An 18,775-nucleotide genomic window follows, 5' to 3' on the forward strand; every position below is an offset into this window, starting at 1 on the left:
TCCACGTAGTCTATTCTCAGTACAGTAGCCAGAGCGATCTTCCTTGTCTCAGACCCCACAATGTGTCCATCTCACACGGAGGAGGTGTTTCTAGTGCCCCTGGTACTGCTCCCTCCCAAAGACCACCGCTAGGGTCCTTTGAACTTGCTGTTTCCCCAGCCCCGTGCACTCTGCTTCCAGATATCGGTGCGTCTTGAGTCTTGATTCCACACACCTGCCTCTGCTCAGTGTCATTCTCTCAGTGAGGCCTTCTCTGATCACCCTATTTTTCTTAAAGCGGGTTCCACGCCAAACATGGGGCTTGAACTCTCAACCCCCGAGATCAAATGTCGCATGCTCCACCAACTGAGCCAGCCAGGCGCCCCTGACCACCCTATTTTGAATGGCAATTTCCCCCAACGTGATTCCTACCCCTTCTCTTACTTTTCACCCTCTGACATTCTTTGTGCATTACTGACCCCACCCCACTCCGGGGGCCACCAACATAAGTTCCATGTGAGCAGGAGCGGTGTCAGTTCTCTTCACTTTTGTATCAGTCGCCAGCATCCAAAACAGCGCCCGCCACATAGTAGGGGTCTGGTAAATATTTGTCCAATGCGTGCGTGAGTAGAGCGCAAGGTGAGGGAACCTCAGAGGGGAGGAGGCTCTGGTTTTGGTTGGGCCAGGGGATGGTGGTGCCATTTGCTGGGTTCGGGAGCACGACGGGGAGGGCGGGTGACGTGATTAGTTTGGGACAGGTTGAGCTAGACACGCAAATACAACTTTTTCTCCCTGCACATTCTATGGAGGGAGGCTTGGCAAGGGCGAGGACAGCGTTCGAGGCAGCCAGCCAGGCGTTGGGTCTGCGTGTCTGCCCCCAGGCGTGGGCCACAAATACGGACACACGCAGGCGCCTGCTTGGAGGCAAAAGCCCAGCTCCGCACGCAAACCTGGGCCCTTTGCACCGCACCCGCCCCCCAATCCAGTCGTGCACCCGAGGCTTCGCGGCTACTCCCGCTCCACCCTCACCTCCAAGCTCGCTAGGGACTGGCTCTTTAAGAGCCCCGCCCTCGACTCCCCGCCCCCTTCGCGTGACTTTGCCGGTACCCGAGCTTGGGAATTGGGCTGTTGGGTGGTTGCGCAGGTCTCCGAGCCCTTCTCACGCAACTCCCGGGCATCGTGCCCCCGGCCAGGTGGGGCAGGGATGGGCCGCGTGACCTCTGCCCCCCGGAGGGATGTACCAGACACGTGCACGCTAGCCTGGGGAGGCATCTGCGCCTGGCGCCCGGCTCCTCGGTCCCTGGGCCCCCTCCCCTGCCCGGCCCGAAGGTCCTCCTTTCCTCGGCCATCGGGAGCTAGCCGCGCAGCCCCAGTCGCCTCCCGATTTCTCCGCCCCGCCAACATGCTAGCAACCCCGGGAGTCAAGAGGGACCTCGAGGGCGGGTGGGTCCCGGCTGGAAGTACCTCTGGTTTACAGTATTCCAAAGTGGCCCTAGAGCTAGTGAGAGCCAGTGAGCCCTCAGCGAGACTGACACCGCAGGTTTCCATGCATTCCTGCCGGTCTGTCCGGGAGCTCAGACTTCAACTAGTCGCCCGGGCTCTGGGGGCTCTTGGCGAACGGAGCCAGCCCATCGGCGCCTCTGGCCTTCCGGCCCCGGTAACCTCGAGGCTGGGGTCGCCGCGCTTCTCACGCGAGCCCGAGCCCGCACTCAGTAACCCGGGGGAAAGAGGTCATCACACGGCAGCCTGGCCCCGCCTGCCGGGCCCTGTCAACTAGTAGCGAGGGGAGGCACTTGCAAGCACTTGCAAGTTCCAGTGCATGCAAAAATTAGGGTGAGGGGTCCCCGCGCCCGGGGATGGAGGGCTCCCAATACCGTGTCTTCGGGATGTCCTGGGACTTCTCCTTCAAATTCCCACCTCAGCGGGGCTCTGTGCTGTCCATGGGGTACCTGGGAACTGGGGTCCCAGGTGTCCCCAGCCCTCACCCCTTTACGTGCTGGCACTAGGATGAGGAGTGCCCATAGTGGGTTCTTACCAGTCCCTCTGAGTTCCCCCAATCCTGTCTTCTCCCCCACTTACCATCCCCCTTTCCTTCCCTTTCCCTCCCTCCTTTCCCTCCATCCTAGAGAGACCACTCCCCCCCCCCCTCAGCCCGCCCCTTCCTCTGTCCGAGCTCCAGAGGGCGTGGCCAAGCGTGCAAGCTGTTTTATAAAGGTCGAAGTGACTTCACCCTCATCCTGAAGGTGACAGGTCTAGGAGTCTCCCCTGATCTTCTTTGGGGTCCTGGCTTAAGAGACCACGCATCTCAGCTGAGTTCAGTACTCCTCACAGCCACAGGTGAGTGCTGGGAGCTTATGGCTTTCCCTTTCCCAACAAAAAGAAAATTTTGATGCCTCCAGGTTTTCCTAGGTGGCCACCGGTCTAGCACCTCAAAAAAGGAGGCTAAGAGGATCCTTGGTGACCAGGCTCTCCAGCTCCGTAGTGGGAAAACTGAGGCCAGGGGGAAGGGCAGGCATTGCCCAAGGTCCCACAGCTGGTGCCAGAATTCTAGATATTAGATGGCCCCCCTCCAAGGACTCCAGGATTTAGTCTCCAGCTCCATTCCCACTGACTCCCTGAAGGCCCTGGGGCTTCCCCATTAGGGTCACCTGGGAGGCTGGGATACGGACACAACTGTGAAAAGCTGGGATCATGTGCAGCCCTTTTGTCAGGCAGTGTGATGAGAGGGCTTCTTCATGGGTGGTCAGAGTGGATGGAGGGGAAGGTTGGGTTCTTACCAGCTGTACCTTGCCTTGTCTGTAAGCTACGCCTGGCTGTCTCTACCCTCCCAAGGCATGGCTTGTTAGAGCCAAGATGTGCTGGCCAGTACAAAAGATGCAGATCTGAATAGGAGTCCCGGGCACTGCCCCGGGCCTTCCCTATCTCATTGACTGCCTTCTCTGGCTTGTACTGGGCAGGGGCAATCAGTGTGAAAGACTGCTAGCTGTAGAGAGCTGGACTATCAGTCCCTGAAAACTCACCAATCACATCTCTCTTGGCCTCTTACCATCTCACTAAGGCTAGAGGTCCCTGGGGCACCTGGTGAGCAGAAGGGAACACTGTGGCACACCAAGGCTCGTCTCTAGTTCACTCAGAGTCAGGGCTTGAGTGTGCTTTGAGATCCAGCTTCTCCAGGGGGCTGCCCTAGAGAGATGGCTATATGGGTAAGGGAGGAGCCAGACAATCTTCCCATCCTGGGTAGTTCTCCTGTGGGGAAACCTCACTAGTCAGACCGTGAGGTTCCGCAGGTCAGATGTGGGTTTTCTTTCTCTGGGATCTAGCTGGGCACCCTGAACCGGAGATCATATCCTACCCCCTCTCTCAGGTGATATAACTGGAGCCCAGAAAGACAAAATGACAAGTCCAAGGCCATGCCATGGAACCTGGAATACTCAGTCTCCTCATCTCCAGTCCAGGGCACCTGGCAGTTACCCCAGTCAGAGGCCAATATCTTGAGGAGAATCCTCCATGAATTTGCGCACCCTTTCTAGAACAAGCCTAGAGAGAAAGTATTATCTCCACCTCTGTTAAGTCTAGATTGATTCCTAATGTCCCTTATTCCAGTCTAGCATTTTCTTGCAGCCCTTATCTGGTGGGGGCTTTCCATTTTATTCTCTGCTCTCTGGTGACTGGTAAGTGGGGGAGGCTGAGACTACTCATTTATTGAGAACTGAGCCCAACAAAAACCCTGGCCTGGACCTCTGTGACCAGGAACCTCAATGTAGCTTGTCTCCAACTGCTTTTAAACTATGAGTCAGTTGAACTCAGAGAGCTGAGGCTTGGTAGTGTGGCTTAGGCAGTGGTCTTCCACTCCCTTCTCTCCTCCCAAGGTCTGGTCTGGCAGGATTCCCTAGACCCCGGGAGTGAGCAGTAAAAAAAACTGAGGGTTCTGAAAAACAAAACAAAACAAAATGAAATGAAACAAAACAAAACAAAAACACCTTTTCATTGATTAATCTGGCCACTCTTCAAAGGGAGGTTTCTGTGACAGGAGCTGAAAACTTCCCAGGGAACTTTCCATAAGAAGTCTGAGTCCTGGCTCTGTTGGTGAGTGCTGGGTGACTTTAATCAAGTCAATGACCCCTCTGGAGGTCAATTTCCCCAAATGTGAAATGAGGCAAAAGAAGCCCACGATCTCTAGCTCTCCTGATGGCAGTGTTTCCCCAAGTGTGGTGGGTAGTATTCAAGGGGATTGGGGGTGACATATATTGATTATGCGCTTAATGAGGGGGAAAAATCAAACCTGTTCTTTCACGCAGATGTCTGTATGTGGAATCATGCTCAGTGGGTAGATTTAAAGTTGATTTTAGCAGGGTGTCTGGGTGGCTCAGTCAGTTAAGCATCTGACTCTTGATGTCACCTTAGGTCTTGACCTCAGGGTCTCGATCTCACAGTCGTGAGTTTGAGCCCAGCGTTGGGCTCCATGTTGGGCATGGAGCCAACTAATAAAAATTGTTTTTCTTCAGTTGGTCTTAGAAAAGCACAAAATAAATAACAGTACAGGTGCCATATGGGAATCACAGACTGATGTTTGGAAAACCCATTCAGATTGGTGCAGCGGGATTCTAAAATTGGGCACTTGGGAGTGTGGATCCAACACTTCCTGATGGTGTGACCTTGTACAAGTTACTTACCTTCTCTGAGCCTCACTGTGGTCTACCTTATAGGCGGTGGCCAGGACTGAATGAATGGCAGTGAAATTCTTGGCACACAGTGGCAGCTCAACAAACAGCTTCTCTCCTCTCCTTCTTTCCTTCATATCCAGTTGGCTGTTCTGGGTAGGAAGATTTCCCCTCTCTTTGACTAGCATGCTGACACTTTCAGATGCTGGTTCCTCACATCCCCCCTTCTGAAATCTTCATCTTTTCTTCTCGCCCCACCTCTCAGCAGCCATCTTGAGATCTCTACACTGATGATGTTGTCTGTGTTTGGACTCTCCGTCCCCATCTCGGCCACAGAGCTTCTCCTGGCCTCCTTTGTCTTCTGCCTGGTGTTCTGGGTGGTCAGGGCCTGGCAGCCTCGGGTTCCCAAAGGCCTGAAGAGTCCACCAGGGCCCTGGGGCTGGCCTCTGCTCGGGCACGTGCTGACCTTGGGGAAGAACCCACATCTGGTGCTGGCAAGGCTGAGCCAGCGTTACGGGGATGTGCTGCAAATCCGCATTGGCTCCACACCCGTGCTGGTGCTCAGCGGCCTGGACACCATCCGGCAGGCCCTGGTGCGTCAGGGTGATGATTTCAAGGGGCGGCCCGATCTCTACAGCTTCACTCTGATCTCTGAGGGCCAAAGCATGACCTTCAGCCCAGACTCTGGACCGGTGTGGGCCACCCGCAGGCGCCTGGCCCAGAACGCCCTGAAGAGTTTCTCCATTGCCTCAGACCCGGCTTCCTCATCCTCCTGCTACCTGGAAGACCATGTGAGCAAGGAGGCTGAGTACCTCATTGGCAAGTTCCAGGAGCTGATGGCAAAAGTTGGGCACTTTGACCCCTATAGATATGTAGTGGTGTCAGTGGCCAATGTCATCTGCGCCATGTGTTTTGGCCGGCGCTATGACCATGATGACCAAGAGCTGCTTAGCTTAGTCAACCTGAGTAATGAGTTCGGGGATGGCACTGCCTCTGGGAACCCTGTGGACTTCTTCCCCATCCTTCGATACCTACCCAACCCTGCCCTGGATTTCTTCAAGGACGTGAATGAGAAGTTCTCCATCTTCATTCATAAGATGGTCAAGGAACACTACAAAACTTTTGAGAAGGTACAGGCTGGGGAGAGGCGGGTGGATGGTGGGGAGCAGGTAGGGTTGGGGCCAGAAGGTCAGAGATAAATGGAGCAGCGGTGGGGGGGGGGGTCTGGTAGGCTCTCAGGGATCTTCCTCCCTGGGGTTTTGAGGCCAGTGGTACAGTGGACTCCATCCTTGGTGGGGAATTAGAACTTTTCCTTGGCTAGCCTTTCTTTCCTTCTGTCAGACAGCAATATTTACTGAACAGCAAGTCTGTGCAGAACCCTAGGCCAGTTGTTCTGGGGACCAGGGAGAGTTAAAAAGTTGATCTCCTGGCCTCATGGGAGAGAGAAGGGTAAAGAGCATATCCAGAGGACACCTCTGTCTCAAGTGTCCCTTGAGTTGGGGCCACCAGTACTCTGGGCAGGAGGGAGCCTTGAAGAGGTGTGGGAAGCTGGGACGGCAGCCTAGGAGTACAGAAGTCACCTCTTGAACAAAGGTACTAGGGATGGTGAGGAACCAGGTCCAGATGGAGAGGTAGCTCTGGGTTTGGGATCTTGTTCATCTGTGGGCTTTCCCCACCCAGGGTCACATTCGGGATATCACAGACAGCCTGATTGAGCACTGTCAGGACAAGAGGCTGGACGAGAATGCCAATATCCAGCTGTCTGACGAGAAGATTGTTAATGTTGTCTCGGACCTCTTCGGAGCTGGTATGAGCTACCCCATTGTCATTTCCTGTGCCCAACTGCCCTGACCTGCCAAGCACTTGATTTTTTTTCCCCTTTGTTTTTCCCTGGCCAGGATTTGACACAGTCACAACTGCCATCTCCTGGTGCCTCATGTACCTGGTGACGAGCCCCAATGTACAGGAAAAGATCCAGAAGGAGCTGGGTAGGCGGTGGCTTCCTTTAACAAGACAGAGGGTTTTGCCTCTTCCAGGCAGCCCCTTCATCCATGGTCCTTTATGTTCTACAGACACAGTGATTGGGAGGGAGCGGCAGCCCCGGCTCTCTGACAGACTCCAGCTGCCCTACATGGAAGCATTCATCCTGGAGATGTTCCGACATACCTCCTTCGTCCCTTTCACTATCCCCCATAGGTGAGGCCCCATGCATCCACTCCTCTCTGATCCTGGCCCTTCCTCCAGACCATGTACCTGATCAGGGCTGGTGGAAAGGACATGTATGGGGGGCAGGGAGATCTCTTTGTAGCCCTGAGCTTGACTGAGCTTCCTTCCTCCCCAGTACTACAAAAGACACAAGTCTGAGTGGCTTTTACATCCCCAAGGAGCGTTGTGTCTTTGTGAACCAGTGGCAGATCAACCATGACCAGTAAGTTGAGAGGAGGCAGGGGAAACCCTACCCTGTCCCAAGCTGTCCCTGGGCCACTTGCCCATCTCCTACTCTTTGGGGCTGGGGTTCAACCCACTTGATGCTTCGGAGCCCCCAGGCTACCACTTCAGCTGCCTGTCTCTGATTACAGGAAGCTATGGGGTGACCCATCTGAGTTCCGACCAGAACGATTTCTCACTCCTGATGGCACCATCAACAAGGCACTGAGTGAGAAGGTGATTCTCTTTGGTTTGGGCAAGAGGAAGTGCATCGGTGAGACCATTGCCCGCTTGGAGGTCTTTCTCTTCCTGGCCATCCTGCTGCAGCAGGTGGAATTCAGTGTGCCACAGGGCACGAAGGTGGATATGACCCCTATTTATGGGCTGACCATGAAGCATGCCCGCTGTGAGCACTTCCAAGTGCGGATGCGCACTTAGGGGTCTGAGAGCCCTGCAGCTTAGACTCTATCTACCTGGCCTGTCTGGGCAGCCAGGCCAGGGGGCTGACCTGGGGTCTGCGGGGGGGGGGGGCGGTCTAAACCTTGGCCTGAAACCCACAGATATTGGTCTGGCTGAGTTTTGCTGTCTGGGCTGCAGGCAAGCATGAAGGATCATGCCTGCCCCCAACCCTGGACTTGCTCCTTTGCATATTGACCACAGACAATGGACACAGCAGGGGCCAAAAAAGGAGCAGATGGAGCCTTCCAGAGTTGTGCTTGAGGCAGGAGGCCTGGTAGGGTTAGGAGGTCCTCAGGCCCCTGGAGACCTTGAGGGAATTCTCTAGAAGCCTCTAAACCCAGTGGCTGGCTGGCTTTCTGTGGGGACTGACTGGTTTGAGAAACATTTAGAGCAGGCCACATCAGGGCCTGTCTAATCTCTTTGACAATTGGGAACTGCCAAGAGTGAAGGGAAGAGGCAGCTTAGGCACAGAGGTGGTCTCCCAGATTGAATAAGGCTGAGCAGTCTAACCACATGGGTCTGGGACACTGCGATGCCTTCTTCTGTTCTCCCTGCAGGCAGGAACAGGGCTGCATCCTGGCCTCGCAAGGACCCTGTTCCTGTCCAGGAGGGGCTGGGGGCTTGTGCCTAAGAGGAGCAGAGAACAGAGGGAGTGCCCAGATTCAGGCACCTGAGTCAGGTCTCTATGCCCAATATTAAAATGCCTTTAAAAAATGTTTATATGCAAGAAGTTTTATATTTTAGCCTGCATTGTACTGGCATGCCTTCATTTATCATACGTAAGAGCTTAAGAACAATTTATTGAGTGCAATAGAGAACATTGTAACCCAAGTATCCAGAAATGTGTAAGAAATTCCTACTTAAGCTAAATAAAGATATTATCCAGAAGTCCTATGGTGGAAATGTTTTGAATCTGGAATGAAGCCATCACTCCTCTATATGCCCACTTTGAGCCCAGGCTCATGTTGGATTGTAGTGTGGGAGAAAGAAAAGGAAAAGGAGTCAGTGAAGAGGTGAAGCCATGGCTCTCAGGAAGCTTGCAATCTAGTTGGGGCACAAGACTCTATCCCTACACTGTCTTCCTCCTTCTCTAACCGATCACACGTTGATGAAGTACATTCTGTAGACCAGGCACTGGGGGTATAAAGCAAATAAAACATGGTCTCTGCCTTCAAAGTCCTCCCAAACTGGTTGGAAGAACAAACTGACAAACACATCATGTAATTCATTGTGATTAGGGCTCTATCAGACAGATCACCCAGGAAGGTGAGGCTCAGAGCTGGGGCTTATTGGGTGTGGAAAGGGGCTGCTGCACATCTTGGGGCTATCTACGCAGATCCCTCTTCAAAGAACGAGAGGCAATCTCACTTGGGTCTCGTGGCATTAGATTCTCAAGTCCAACGGGGAAGACTCTAGTCACAGTGTGGGGGGAGAAGGAAGGTTCTCAGCTCAGAAGCTGTGGTCTGCTCCTCACTTAGTCATGCCCGGTTTAGGTCCTGCTGCCTTATTGGAACCCCAGGCTGGTCACAGTTGGAAAACGAGGCCTTTGGTCATTGGGCCCCACAAGCAGGCTGTGGCCCAGATTTCAACACTGAAAGTCCCTGTCCATTTGGGATGTCAGAGTAGTTAGTGGTGCCCAGTATGGGCAGAGGCTGGACCCACATAACCAGGAGCTGTTCTGACTGACGGACTGAGGGATAACACATCTTAGGATGTGACCTCCAGCCTAGCTTTTGTCCTCAAGCAACCAGCAGTTGCTATACAGGAGTAGATAGAGCCAATGTACCAAAAGCTTCAGGCTACTGCAAGGGACAAGCTGAAATCAGCTGGAGCGAGCCTGCTTATGTAGGGAAATGAGGCATTTGGTGTCCAATCTTACTTGTATTGACTAATTTTTTTTATTTTTATTTTTAACATTTTAATTTATTTTTGAGAGACAGCATGAGCGGGGGTGGGGGCCAGAGAGAGAGGGAGACACAGAATCCGAAGCAGGCTCCAGGTTCCGAGCTGTCAGCACAGAGTCTGATGTGGCCTTGAACCCCCGAACCTCACAGTTGGATGTTGGATGCTTAACCAGGACTGAGCCACCCTGGTGCCCCTTATTGACTTATTTTTTACTTAAAAAATAACTCGTATTGTATGCTATAACATAGATGAGCCTTGAAAACATCACATTAAGTAAAAGAAGCCAGACACAAGAGACCACATGTTGTATGATTCCATTTATATGAAATGTCTAGAACATGTAAATCTATAGGGACAGAAAGTAGGTTACTGGTTGCTGGGGAGAGGGCGTGGGGGAAATGGAAGGTACAGGCATTTCTTTTAGGGGTGATGGAAATATTCTGGAAATAGATAGTGGTAAGAGTTGTGTAATGTTGTGAATATACTAAAAACCACTGAATTGTGCAGTTTAAAATGATTAAAACAGTAAAAAAGAAAAAGTTTTCTGCCTTTTGTTCTAAAAGAAAAGTGAGAGACATGGGGATAGCATATGAAAAACAATTTATGTAACTGTTCTCAGTAATCATATTGCTAATGGTAATATTAGTATTTCTTTTTGATACTATAGTTTAATGGGGGGGTAAAATAAATGAGTAATTAATAATGAAGATATCTAAATTCATCATCCTCATGCATTCGCACTCGTCATGCATTATTCATGTACCCTCAAGACTTAGGATTTTTGGTATAAAAAAAGAAGGTAGAGATATAATATAGAAAATGTTAAGTATACATATACGTATATATGTACATATACAAGTGACTCTTGAACAATGTGGGGGTTCTGGGTACTGACTCCCATGCAGTAAAAAATCTGTGTATAACTTTGACTTCCTCAAAATTTAACTACTGATAGTCTACTGTTGACCAGAAGCCTTATCCATAACATAAACTGTCAACGTATGTTATATGTATTATATAGTGTATTTGTACAATGAAGTAAGCTACAGAATAGAAAATGTTAAGAAAATCATAAGGAGGAGAAATACAGTACTGTACTGTATTTATAAAAAACAAAACAAAACAAAACTATGTATAAGTGGACCCACACAGTTAAAACTCCTGTTGTTCAAGGGTCAACTGTGTGTGTGTGTGTGTGTGTGTGTGTATGTGTGTGTGTGTGTGTGTGTGTGTGTGTGTGTATTTCTACGTGTTAGAATCAATGACCAACTCATAGCAATGAGCATCTCCGATGCTTAGATTACCATTCAGGTAATCTCCACTTCTTGGAGAAATGCTGGTTACAGATTTGAGGCAGGAAATATAAAAAATGAGCCCGGAACAGCTGCTCATACCAGACAGCAAAAGCCATAAAGACTACCAAGAGTGGATCATTCTATTCAGGAGCCAACTGAAAAGGCTCCAGCAAGCCAAAGATAGGGCAATTTGAGTGTCAACAAAAATAATGGCCATTGATTAAAATCTATCAGATGTGTTTGAATCCACGAGTTCATAAGCATCTATGTATCTATTTTTTAATTAGCTGGCTACCTTCAGAGGAACCAATTCAGTATTTTAACAAGAGAGAAACAAAGGCAAAATATTAAGTATTTATCCTACCTTTCCTATATGACCTATACCTACAGACAACCAAATAGTAGATAAGAAGCGTCTCTTAAGTATTCCAATTGATAAATGAAAAAGAAATAATAGATGTCACTACTTTACAGCCACCAACAAATTAATGGACCTGGGCATTGCACCGAACAACTGCTAGCATCCTAGAAATGAATGAAAACCAGAATATGTGCTTCCTGATGAAAGAACCCAACACTGCTAACCGTATTGCCAGAGGGATTGAACAAAAGTCTAATAACTTAGCTTTATCCAGCCTCCAGCTTGCAATTAATATAGAAGATGAAGAAACATGCTAGACAGAAACATAAGTGTGCAATCAGTAAATTTCAGACCTTGGGATGCTACAGGTCTGAAGGCCTGGGGTATTCAACAGAAAATTTGTAAGGGAAAGAAAGAATTGGAGGGAAAACTTGTAAATTAAAAGAGACTTCAAAGATGTATAGGGGTGTCTAGGTGGCTCAGTTGGTTAAAGGTTAAGTGTCCTACTCTGGATCTCAGCTCGGGTCTTGATCTCAGGGTCCTGAGTTCAAGCCCCATGTTGGCCTCCATGCTGCCTACTTAAAAAAATATAAGTGTATAGAATTTTAAGAAATTAACAGGGATGCTTGAGTGGCTCAGTCAGTTAAGTATCTGACTCTTGATTTTGGCTCAGGTCATGATCTCACAGTTTGGGAGTTCGAGCCCTGTGTTTGGCCCTGAGCTGGCAGTGTGGAGCCTGCTTGGAAATCTCTCTCTCTCTCTCTCTCTCTCTGCCCCTCACCTCTCTCTCAAAATAAATGAATAAACTTAAAAAAATACAACAGGATCTGTTAGTTCCATTTATGGGTATTTGTTTGAAGAAAACAAAACCCCTAACTCAAAATATACATTCCCATGTTTGTTGTAGCATTACTTAATAAGGGCCAAGATATGGAAGCAACCTAAGTGTCCATTGACAGATAAATGGATAAAGAAGGTGTGTGTGTGTGTGTGTGTGTGTGTGCGTGTGTGTGTGTGTGTAAAGAGAGAGAGAGAGAGAATAGAAGAAAATGAATGAAATCTTGCCATTTGTAATGACATGGATGGACCTTGAGGGCACTATGCTAAGTGAAATAAATTAGACAATGAAAGACAAGTACTGCAATGTTTCACTTATAAGCAGAATCTAAAAAACAAAACAAGCAAACAAACAAAACAAAATCCAAACTCATCTGTTCTCTCCAGAGAGAACAGAGTAGTGGTTGCCAGACAGGAAAGGGGTTAGGGGTATGATGTGGTGAAGGAGAACATAATCAATAACATTGCATTGACTTTGTATGGTGGCAGAAGGTAACTAAACATTGTGGTGACCAGTTTGTAATGTATACAAATGTTGAATTACTGTCTTTTACACATGAAACTAATACAATATTGCATGTCAGTTATACTCCAATTAAAATAAATAATCATACATTGCTGTGGAAATGCAAAATGATGTTGCCACTTTGGGAAATAGTTCCTAAAAAGGTTAAACACAGAGTCACCATATAATCTAGCAATTCTATTTTTAGGTGTATACCCAAGAGAATTAAAACATATATCTACACAAAAACTTGCATATGGATGTTCATAACAGTGTTATTAATAATAGCTAAAAAACCTGGAAATAATTCAAATATTCACCACCTGGGGAGTGGATAAGTAAAATGTGGTATATCCAAGCAATGGAATATTATTCTGCCATAAAAAGGATTGTATCAGAAGCATTTATACATGCTGTAGCATGGATGAGCCTTGAAAACATTAAGTCAAAGAAGCCAGACCACATATTACGTACATGCCACATATTATATGATTTAATTTATATGAAATGTCCAGAATAGGAAAATCCATGGAGAAAGAAGGCAGATCAGTGGTTGCCAGGGGCTGAGGGGTGGGAGGAATGGGGTGTGACTGCCAATCGGTACAGGATTCTTTTCTCATGGTTTGTAAGATCGAGTCCCACATCGGGCTCTGCACTGACAGAGTGGAGCCTGCTTGGGATTCTCTCTCTCCTTCTCTCTGCCCCTCCCCTGCTCATGCTCTGTCTCTCAAAATAAATAAATAAACACTAAAAATTTTTTAAGTAAAGGAAAAGAAAATAATTATCGATAGGGATTTAGTAATGCCATCTTCTTAATTGGTTTCTGACTATTGTTTTTAATGTTTATTTATTTATTTTGAGAGAGCGAGGGATGGGGGGGAGAGAGAGGGAATCCCAAGTAGGCTCCTCGCCCACCGCAGAGGCTGACTTGGGGCTAGGTCTCATGACCTCAAGGAGATCACGACCTGAAATCATGACCTGAGCTGACATCAAGAGTTGGACACTTAACCAGCTGAGGCACCCTGGCACCCTTCTGGCTATTTTGTAGTTCCCTTGTGTTTTTCTTCCTCTGTTTCTGCCTTCCTTTGCGAATCAATGATTTTCCATAGTGGTATGCGTTGATTTCCTTCTCTTCATTTTCTGTGAATCTTACTGTAGGTTTTCGATTTGTGGTTACCATGAGGCTTACATAAAACATCTTGTAACAGTCTATTTTATGTGGATAACAATTTACTATTTTTTTAGCGCTTTTTCTAAATTTATTTTTTGAGAGAGAGAATGAGGGAGAGAGAGAGAGAATAATTGGGGGAGGAGCAGAGAGAGATGGGGACAGAGGATACAAAGCGGGCTCTTGCACTGACAGACTGACAGCAGCAAGTCCGACATGGGGATCAAACTCACCAACCACGAAATCATGACCTGAGCTGCCCAGGTGCCCCTACATGGATAACAATTTAACTTCAACCACATACAAAATCTCTATTCTTTCTTTGATTCCCTGCTTTTGTTTTTTTATGTCACCATTTACATCTCTTTATATCGTGTATCCATTAACAAATTATTGTAGCTATAGCTATTTTAATCACTTTGTCCTTTAACCTTTTTCTTTCTTTAATTCCAGTAGAATTAAATGTAATTAGTGTTATATTAGTTTCAGCTATACAATGTAGTGATTCAACCATTCTATACGTTACTCGGTAGTCATCACGGTAAGTGTATGTCCTTTTAACCTTTATACTAGAATTAAGTGGTTGACACATCACCATATTACAGTATTAGTGTTCTGAATTTGACTATGTGCTTACTTTAACCAGTATGATGTATATTTTCATATGCTTTCATGTTACTAACTAGCATTTTTTGTTTCAGCTTAAAGACCTCCCTTTAGCATGTCTTGCAAGGCAGGTCTAGTGGGGGTGAATTCCCTCAGCTTTTGTTTGTCAGGGAAAAATCTTTACTTTGTACAGGTTTAACTTAAAGTAGCAAAGCTGGGGCGCCGGTGGGGGAGGAGGGGACTCAGTCAGTTAAGCGTCTGACTCTTGGTTTCAGCTCAGGTCCTGATCTTATGGTTCATGAGTTGGAGCCCCACATCGGGCTCTGCACTGACAGTGTGGAGGCTGCTTGGGATTCTCTCTCTCCCTCTCTCTCTGTCCCTCTCCCACTCATGCTGCCCCTCTCTTTCAAAATAAAAAAAGTTAAAAAAAATAGCAAAGCTAATGTGATATACATTACTTAATAATATGTTTATAAAATCAATCATATTCTAAGATTAAAAATGGAAACTTTAATATTGTCTTCCAACATTGTAGGGTATGACTAAATCTTTAAATGTATTCATATAATGGTGTCAGTTTAAAATATTCAATTTAAATATGGTAGGAAAAAGGGGACTTTTTCCTAAAGGAATATTATGGCCTGGAATATACAGCTTGTTCTAGAGATGAAGAACTAAATAATATCCTTTGTCCTCTGCATACTCTACTCAGACAATAAATTATATTTTGCCTCACCTGTGTAAATGTCCCCTCAATTCTTGAAAATCTAATTTTTGTTTCCTAGCTGCCTTTTCCTAAACTCTTAGGTTGTTTTAATTTTTATTTTCCCCTTGAAAAAATTTTTTTAATGTTAATTTACTTATGAGAGGGAGAGACAGAGCACAAGCAGGGGAGGGGCAGAAAGAGAGGGAGACACAGAATCCGAAGCAGGCTCCCGGCTCTGGGCTGTCAGCATGGAGCCCAGCATGGGGCTCGAGCCCACAAACCGTGAGATCATGACCTGAGTCAAAGTCAGACGCTTAACCGACTGAGCCACCCAGGCGCCCCTTTATTTTTTCAAAGTTTATTTATTTTTGGGACAGAGAGAGACAGAGCATGAACGGGGGAGGGGCAGAGAGAGAAGAGACACAGAATTGGAAACAGGCTCCAGGCTCCGAGCCATCAGCCCAGAGCCTGACGCGGGGCTCGAACTCACGGACCGGAAGATCGTGACCTGGCTGAAGTCGGACGCTTAACCGACTGCGCCACCCAGGCGCCCCTATTTTTTCCTTTCAAGTAGGCTTCATAGCTAGCGCAGAGCCCAATGCGGGGCCTGAAACCACGACCCAGATAAGACCTGAACTGAGATCAGGAGTTGGACGCTTAACGAACTGAGACATCCAGGCACCCCCTAGGTTATTTTAAATAAAACAACAAGGAGGGCGCTTGGGTGGCTCAGTATGTTAAGCATCTGACTTCTGCTTAGGTCATGATCTCCTGGCTCGTGAGTTAGAGCCCTGCCTCCGGCTCTGTGCTGACAGCTCAGAGCCTGGAGCTTGTTTCAGGTTCTGTTTCCCTCTCTCTGTCCCTCCCCTGCTCACACTCTTTCTCTCTCTCTCAAAAATAAATAAATATTAAAAAAAAAACAGTTGGGTGCTCAACTGACTGAGCCACCCAGGCACCCTTCAGCTTTACCCTTCTAGACTTCCATAACACATACTGTCAAGTCAAAAACTGCAGATTAGTGCTGTGCTGTTCTTGACCTAAGAGTTAATTCTCTACTGGTTGATGCCTTTATTAGAGATTATTAGTGTGGCCCACAGGGCAATAAGGCAAAGTAAGTCTTGTTAAAACTCCCTTCCATATGTTGGGAGAGGCAAGTGGGTGCTGCCCACTGAGCCATCTACAATGGCTCCCAGAAATTTGACTCTGCTGGTCAGGTAAGGTCTACCCAGTTCAGATAACTCTCTCCAACCAGCAGCAGTACCTGGTGGAGTTCTATAACTTGGGAACTTGGGAAGTCTTCGAGAGGATTCGGTGAGTAGTAAATGCTGTCACTGAATGATTATTATTTTCAGTTGCCACTACTGTTATTGTGTCTCACTTCTTACCTTCATAGTTAAATTTCCTGAAATTGTCCACACTCACTGCTTCCACTTGCTCATCTCCCATTCTCTCCTGATCCACTGACATTTGACTTTTGGCCCCTTCACTCCCTCATAAAGCCCCTGTCAAAATGACCAGGGACCTCCTAGTTACTAAATCTAATGGACATTTTCAGTCTTCCTCTGATTCAAGCTCTTTGCAGTACTTAGCACTATTAACTATTCTCTTAAAGTTCTCTCTTAAAAAAAAAAAGATCACTTTTCTGGGTCTCTTTGGCATTACCCACTGCTGAGTTTTCTTTTATATCTAGTTTTCTATTATATCTAGAAAACCCCATGCTTACTGTTAGCACCCCCTCCCCTACTTCCTTGTCTTGGGGAATTATACAGTATATAGCCTTTTGAGTCTGAATTTAAACTCAATGTGAATACAGGCTTTAATTTCATTTGAGTAAATAGGAGTGTCAGGTGTGTGGTTAAGTATGGTTCCAATTAAGTTATTCAAAATTATCATTAGTGGGGCTCCTGGGTGACTCCGTTGGTCATCCTAGCTGCAACTTCTCAATTTCCTCTGAATCATTCTCTCTTTATGTGTATCTCTTAAATATTGGTGTTCATCAGAGTTCTGTCCTTGGCCCTTGACTATTCCCTTGCTGTATGCCATCCCTGGACCACATCATCCATTATTGGGTCTTTCAGTACCACCTGGTTATTGATGACTTCCAAATCTTTTCTCTCTCTCCCGAGCCCCAGATCCACATTTCCAATTTCCTACCAGATGCCTCACAGCAGGCCCACTCCTAACACACATGGAGATCCCTGAACTGTTTCCCTTTTCTTCCTATCCCTATTCTATCCCACGCTATGAGGGGTTTCTCAGATCCACATGGGGGAACATTCCAGCCTGAATTTCTAAGCTTCATCCACACCCCTCCCAAGCAGCCACATTTTTGTCTACTCCTTGGGCCTAGGGGTATTGCACAATGGCAGTGAGGTCCACCCTCAGGATGACCTGGGCAAGGTGCTTATCTATGGGCTGAAAGTGGACTCAGGCCATTTGGAAAGGAATTTGGGAATCTTAGGAATGTGAAATACAGCAGGGCTGAAAGAGGGGTGTGTGAGCTCTGGGTAGTCATGCCCTCTTAGCCCCAGAGAGAAAGGTTTGGCTTAAGGAGTTCCAGAGTGTGGACCATCTAAAGCGTGGAGTCTAGCGCAAGGCTCCCAATTTCCCAAGTCTCAGGATTTTCACTGCTCCCACACACCTTAAACTCAACATATGCAGACCTGAATTTATCCTCTATCTTTTCCCCCTTTTCTCTTATTGCCTACCCACAACCTCTTCATCCTCTTCGAGTCCATATCTGAGCAAATAGCATTGCCAAACAATCTTTTGCCTTACCATAAAGCTGGCGGTTGATCTATCTCCTGAGCATCTTTATAATTTGTCTGTGGTCACCTCATCAGCCCCACTTGCTGGTGCTTTACCATGGCTTTTCAACATTTCTCATCTGAGTTTACCCAGTTTTCATTCAAGTCCATGTTCCATAATACAAGCCTGACTAGGATACTCTCTTGCTTCAAATTCTTCACTTGCTTCCCATTGCCCTTAGGATAAATCCAAACTCCTTATGGCATAGAAGGCTCCTCGGAATCTGGCTCTGCTTACGTTTCCAGATCAATCTGTCATCACTTCCTCCCTTTACATATATGTTCCATTCAAGTTGAGCGACTTGTATTTCCCTGGATAGGCTGTGATTCACTCACATTTCCTTGGCTTTCTATACAATTCTCCCTTTACTGGAATGAACTTCCTATATCACCTAATAATTCCCTTTTCATTCTGTATATCTCAGCCTAGATATTATATCTAGAAAACCCCATGCTTACTGTTAGCACCCCCTCCCCTACTTCCTTGTCTTGGGGAATTATACAGTATATAGCCTTTTGAGTCTGAATTTAAATTAACATAATGCATTTGAGATTCATTCATTTTGTTCATATATTAATTTTTATTGTTTGCATGGGTCTACCATAGCTTGTTTATTCATTCCCCAGTTGAGGGACATTTAGGTTATTTCCAATTTTTGTGTACCAGTTTTTATGTGAATACAGGCTTTAATTTCATTTGAGTAAATAGGAGTGTCAGGTGTGTGGTTAAGTATGGTTCCAATTAAGTTATTCAAAATTATCATTAGTGGGGCTCCTGGGTGACTCCGTTGGTTAAGAGTTCCACTCTTCACTTCAGCTCAGGTCATGATCTCACAGTTTGTGGATTCAAGCCCTGCATTGGGCTCTGTGCTGACAGTGCAGAACCTGCTTGGGATTCTCTCTCTCCCTCTCTGCCCTCCCATGCTTGCGCTCTCTTTCTCTCTCAAAGTTAAATAAAACTTGAAAAAATAAAATTATCATTAGTAACACACAGATTTTAATATATTCGATGAATTTCCATTGTTCTCATCGATGCTCAGTTGTCCTACTTTTGACCAG

The 18,775-nt window shown here is 47.0% G+C and overlaps 1 protein-coding gene across 2 annotated transcripts; it reads left to right on the forward strand.

Annotated features, from left to right (window-relative positions):
• Positions 1 to 2,174: 2,174 nt before the first annotated feature.
• LOC125168946 (cytochrome P450 1A1) lies at positions 2,175 to 8,414 on the forward strand. Of its 2 annotated transcripts, none has more exons than XM_047864460.1 (7): positions 2,175 to 2,316; positions 4,906 to 5,770; positions 6,321 to 6,447; positions 6,539 to 6,628; positions 6,713 to 6,836; positions 6,982 to 7,068; positions 7,220 to 8,414. In XM_047864460.1, the coding sequence occupies exons 2-7, from the start codon at positions 4,931 to 4,933 to the stop codon at positions 7,503 to 7,505; spliced, it is 1,554 nt and encodes a 517-aa protein (XP_047720416.1). In that variant the 5' UTR covers positions 2,175 to 2,316; positions 4,906 to 4,930; the 3' UTR covers positions 7,506 to 8,414. The 2 variants fall into 2 exon arrangements, with proteins under 2 accessions (XP_047720416.1, XP_047720415.1); XM_047864459.1 differs by having other exon boundaries at positions 2,206 to 2,316; positions 4,909 to 5,770.
• Positions 8,415 to 18,775: the final 10,361 nt, after the last annotated feature.

This window comes from Prionailurus viverrinus, chromosome B3 (genome assembly GCF_022837055.1).
Source record: "Prionailurus viverrinus isolate Anna chromosome B3, UM_Priviv_1.0, whole genome shotgun sequence".
NCBI classification, from domain to species: Eukaryota; Metazoa; Chordata; class Mammalia; order Carnivora; family Felidae; genus Prionailurus; species Prionailurus viverrinus.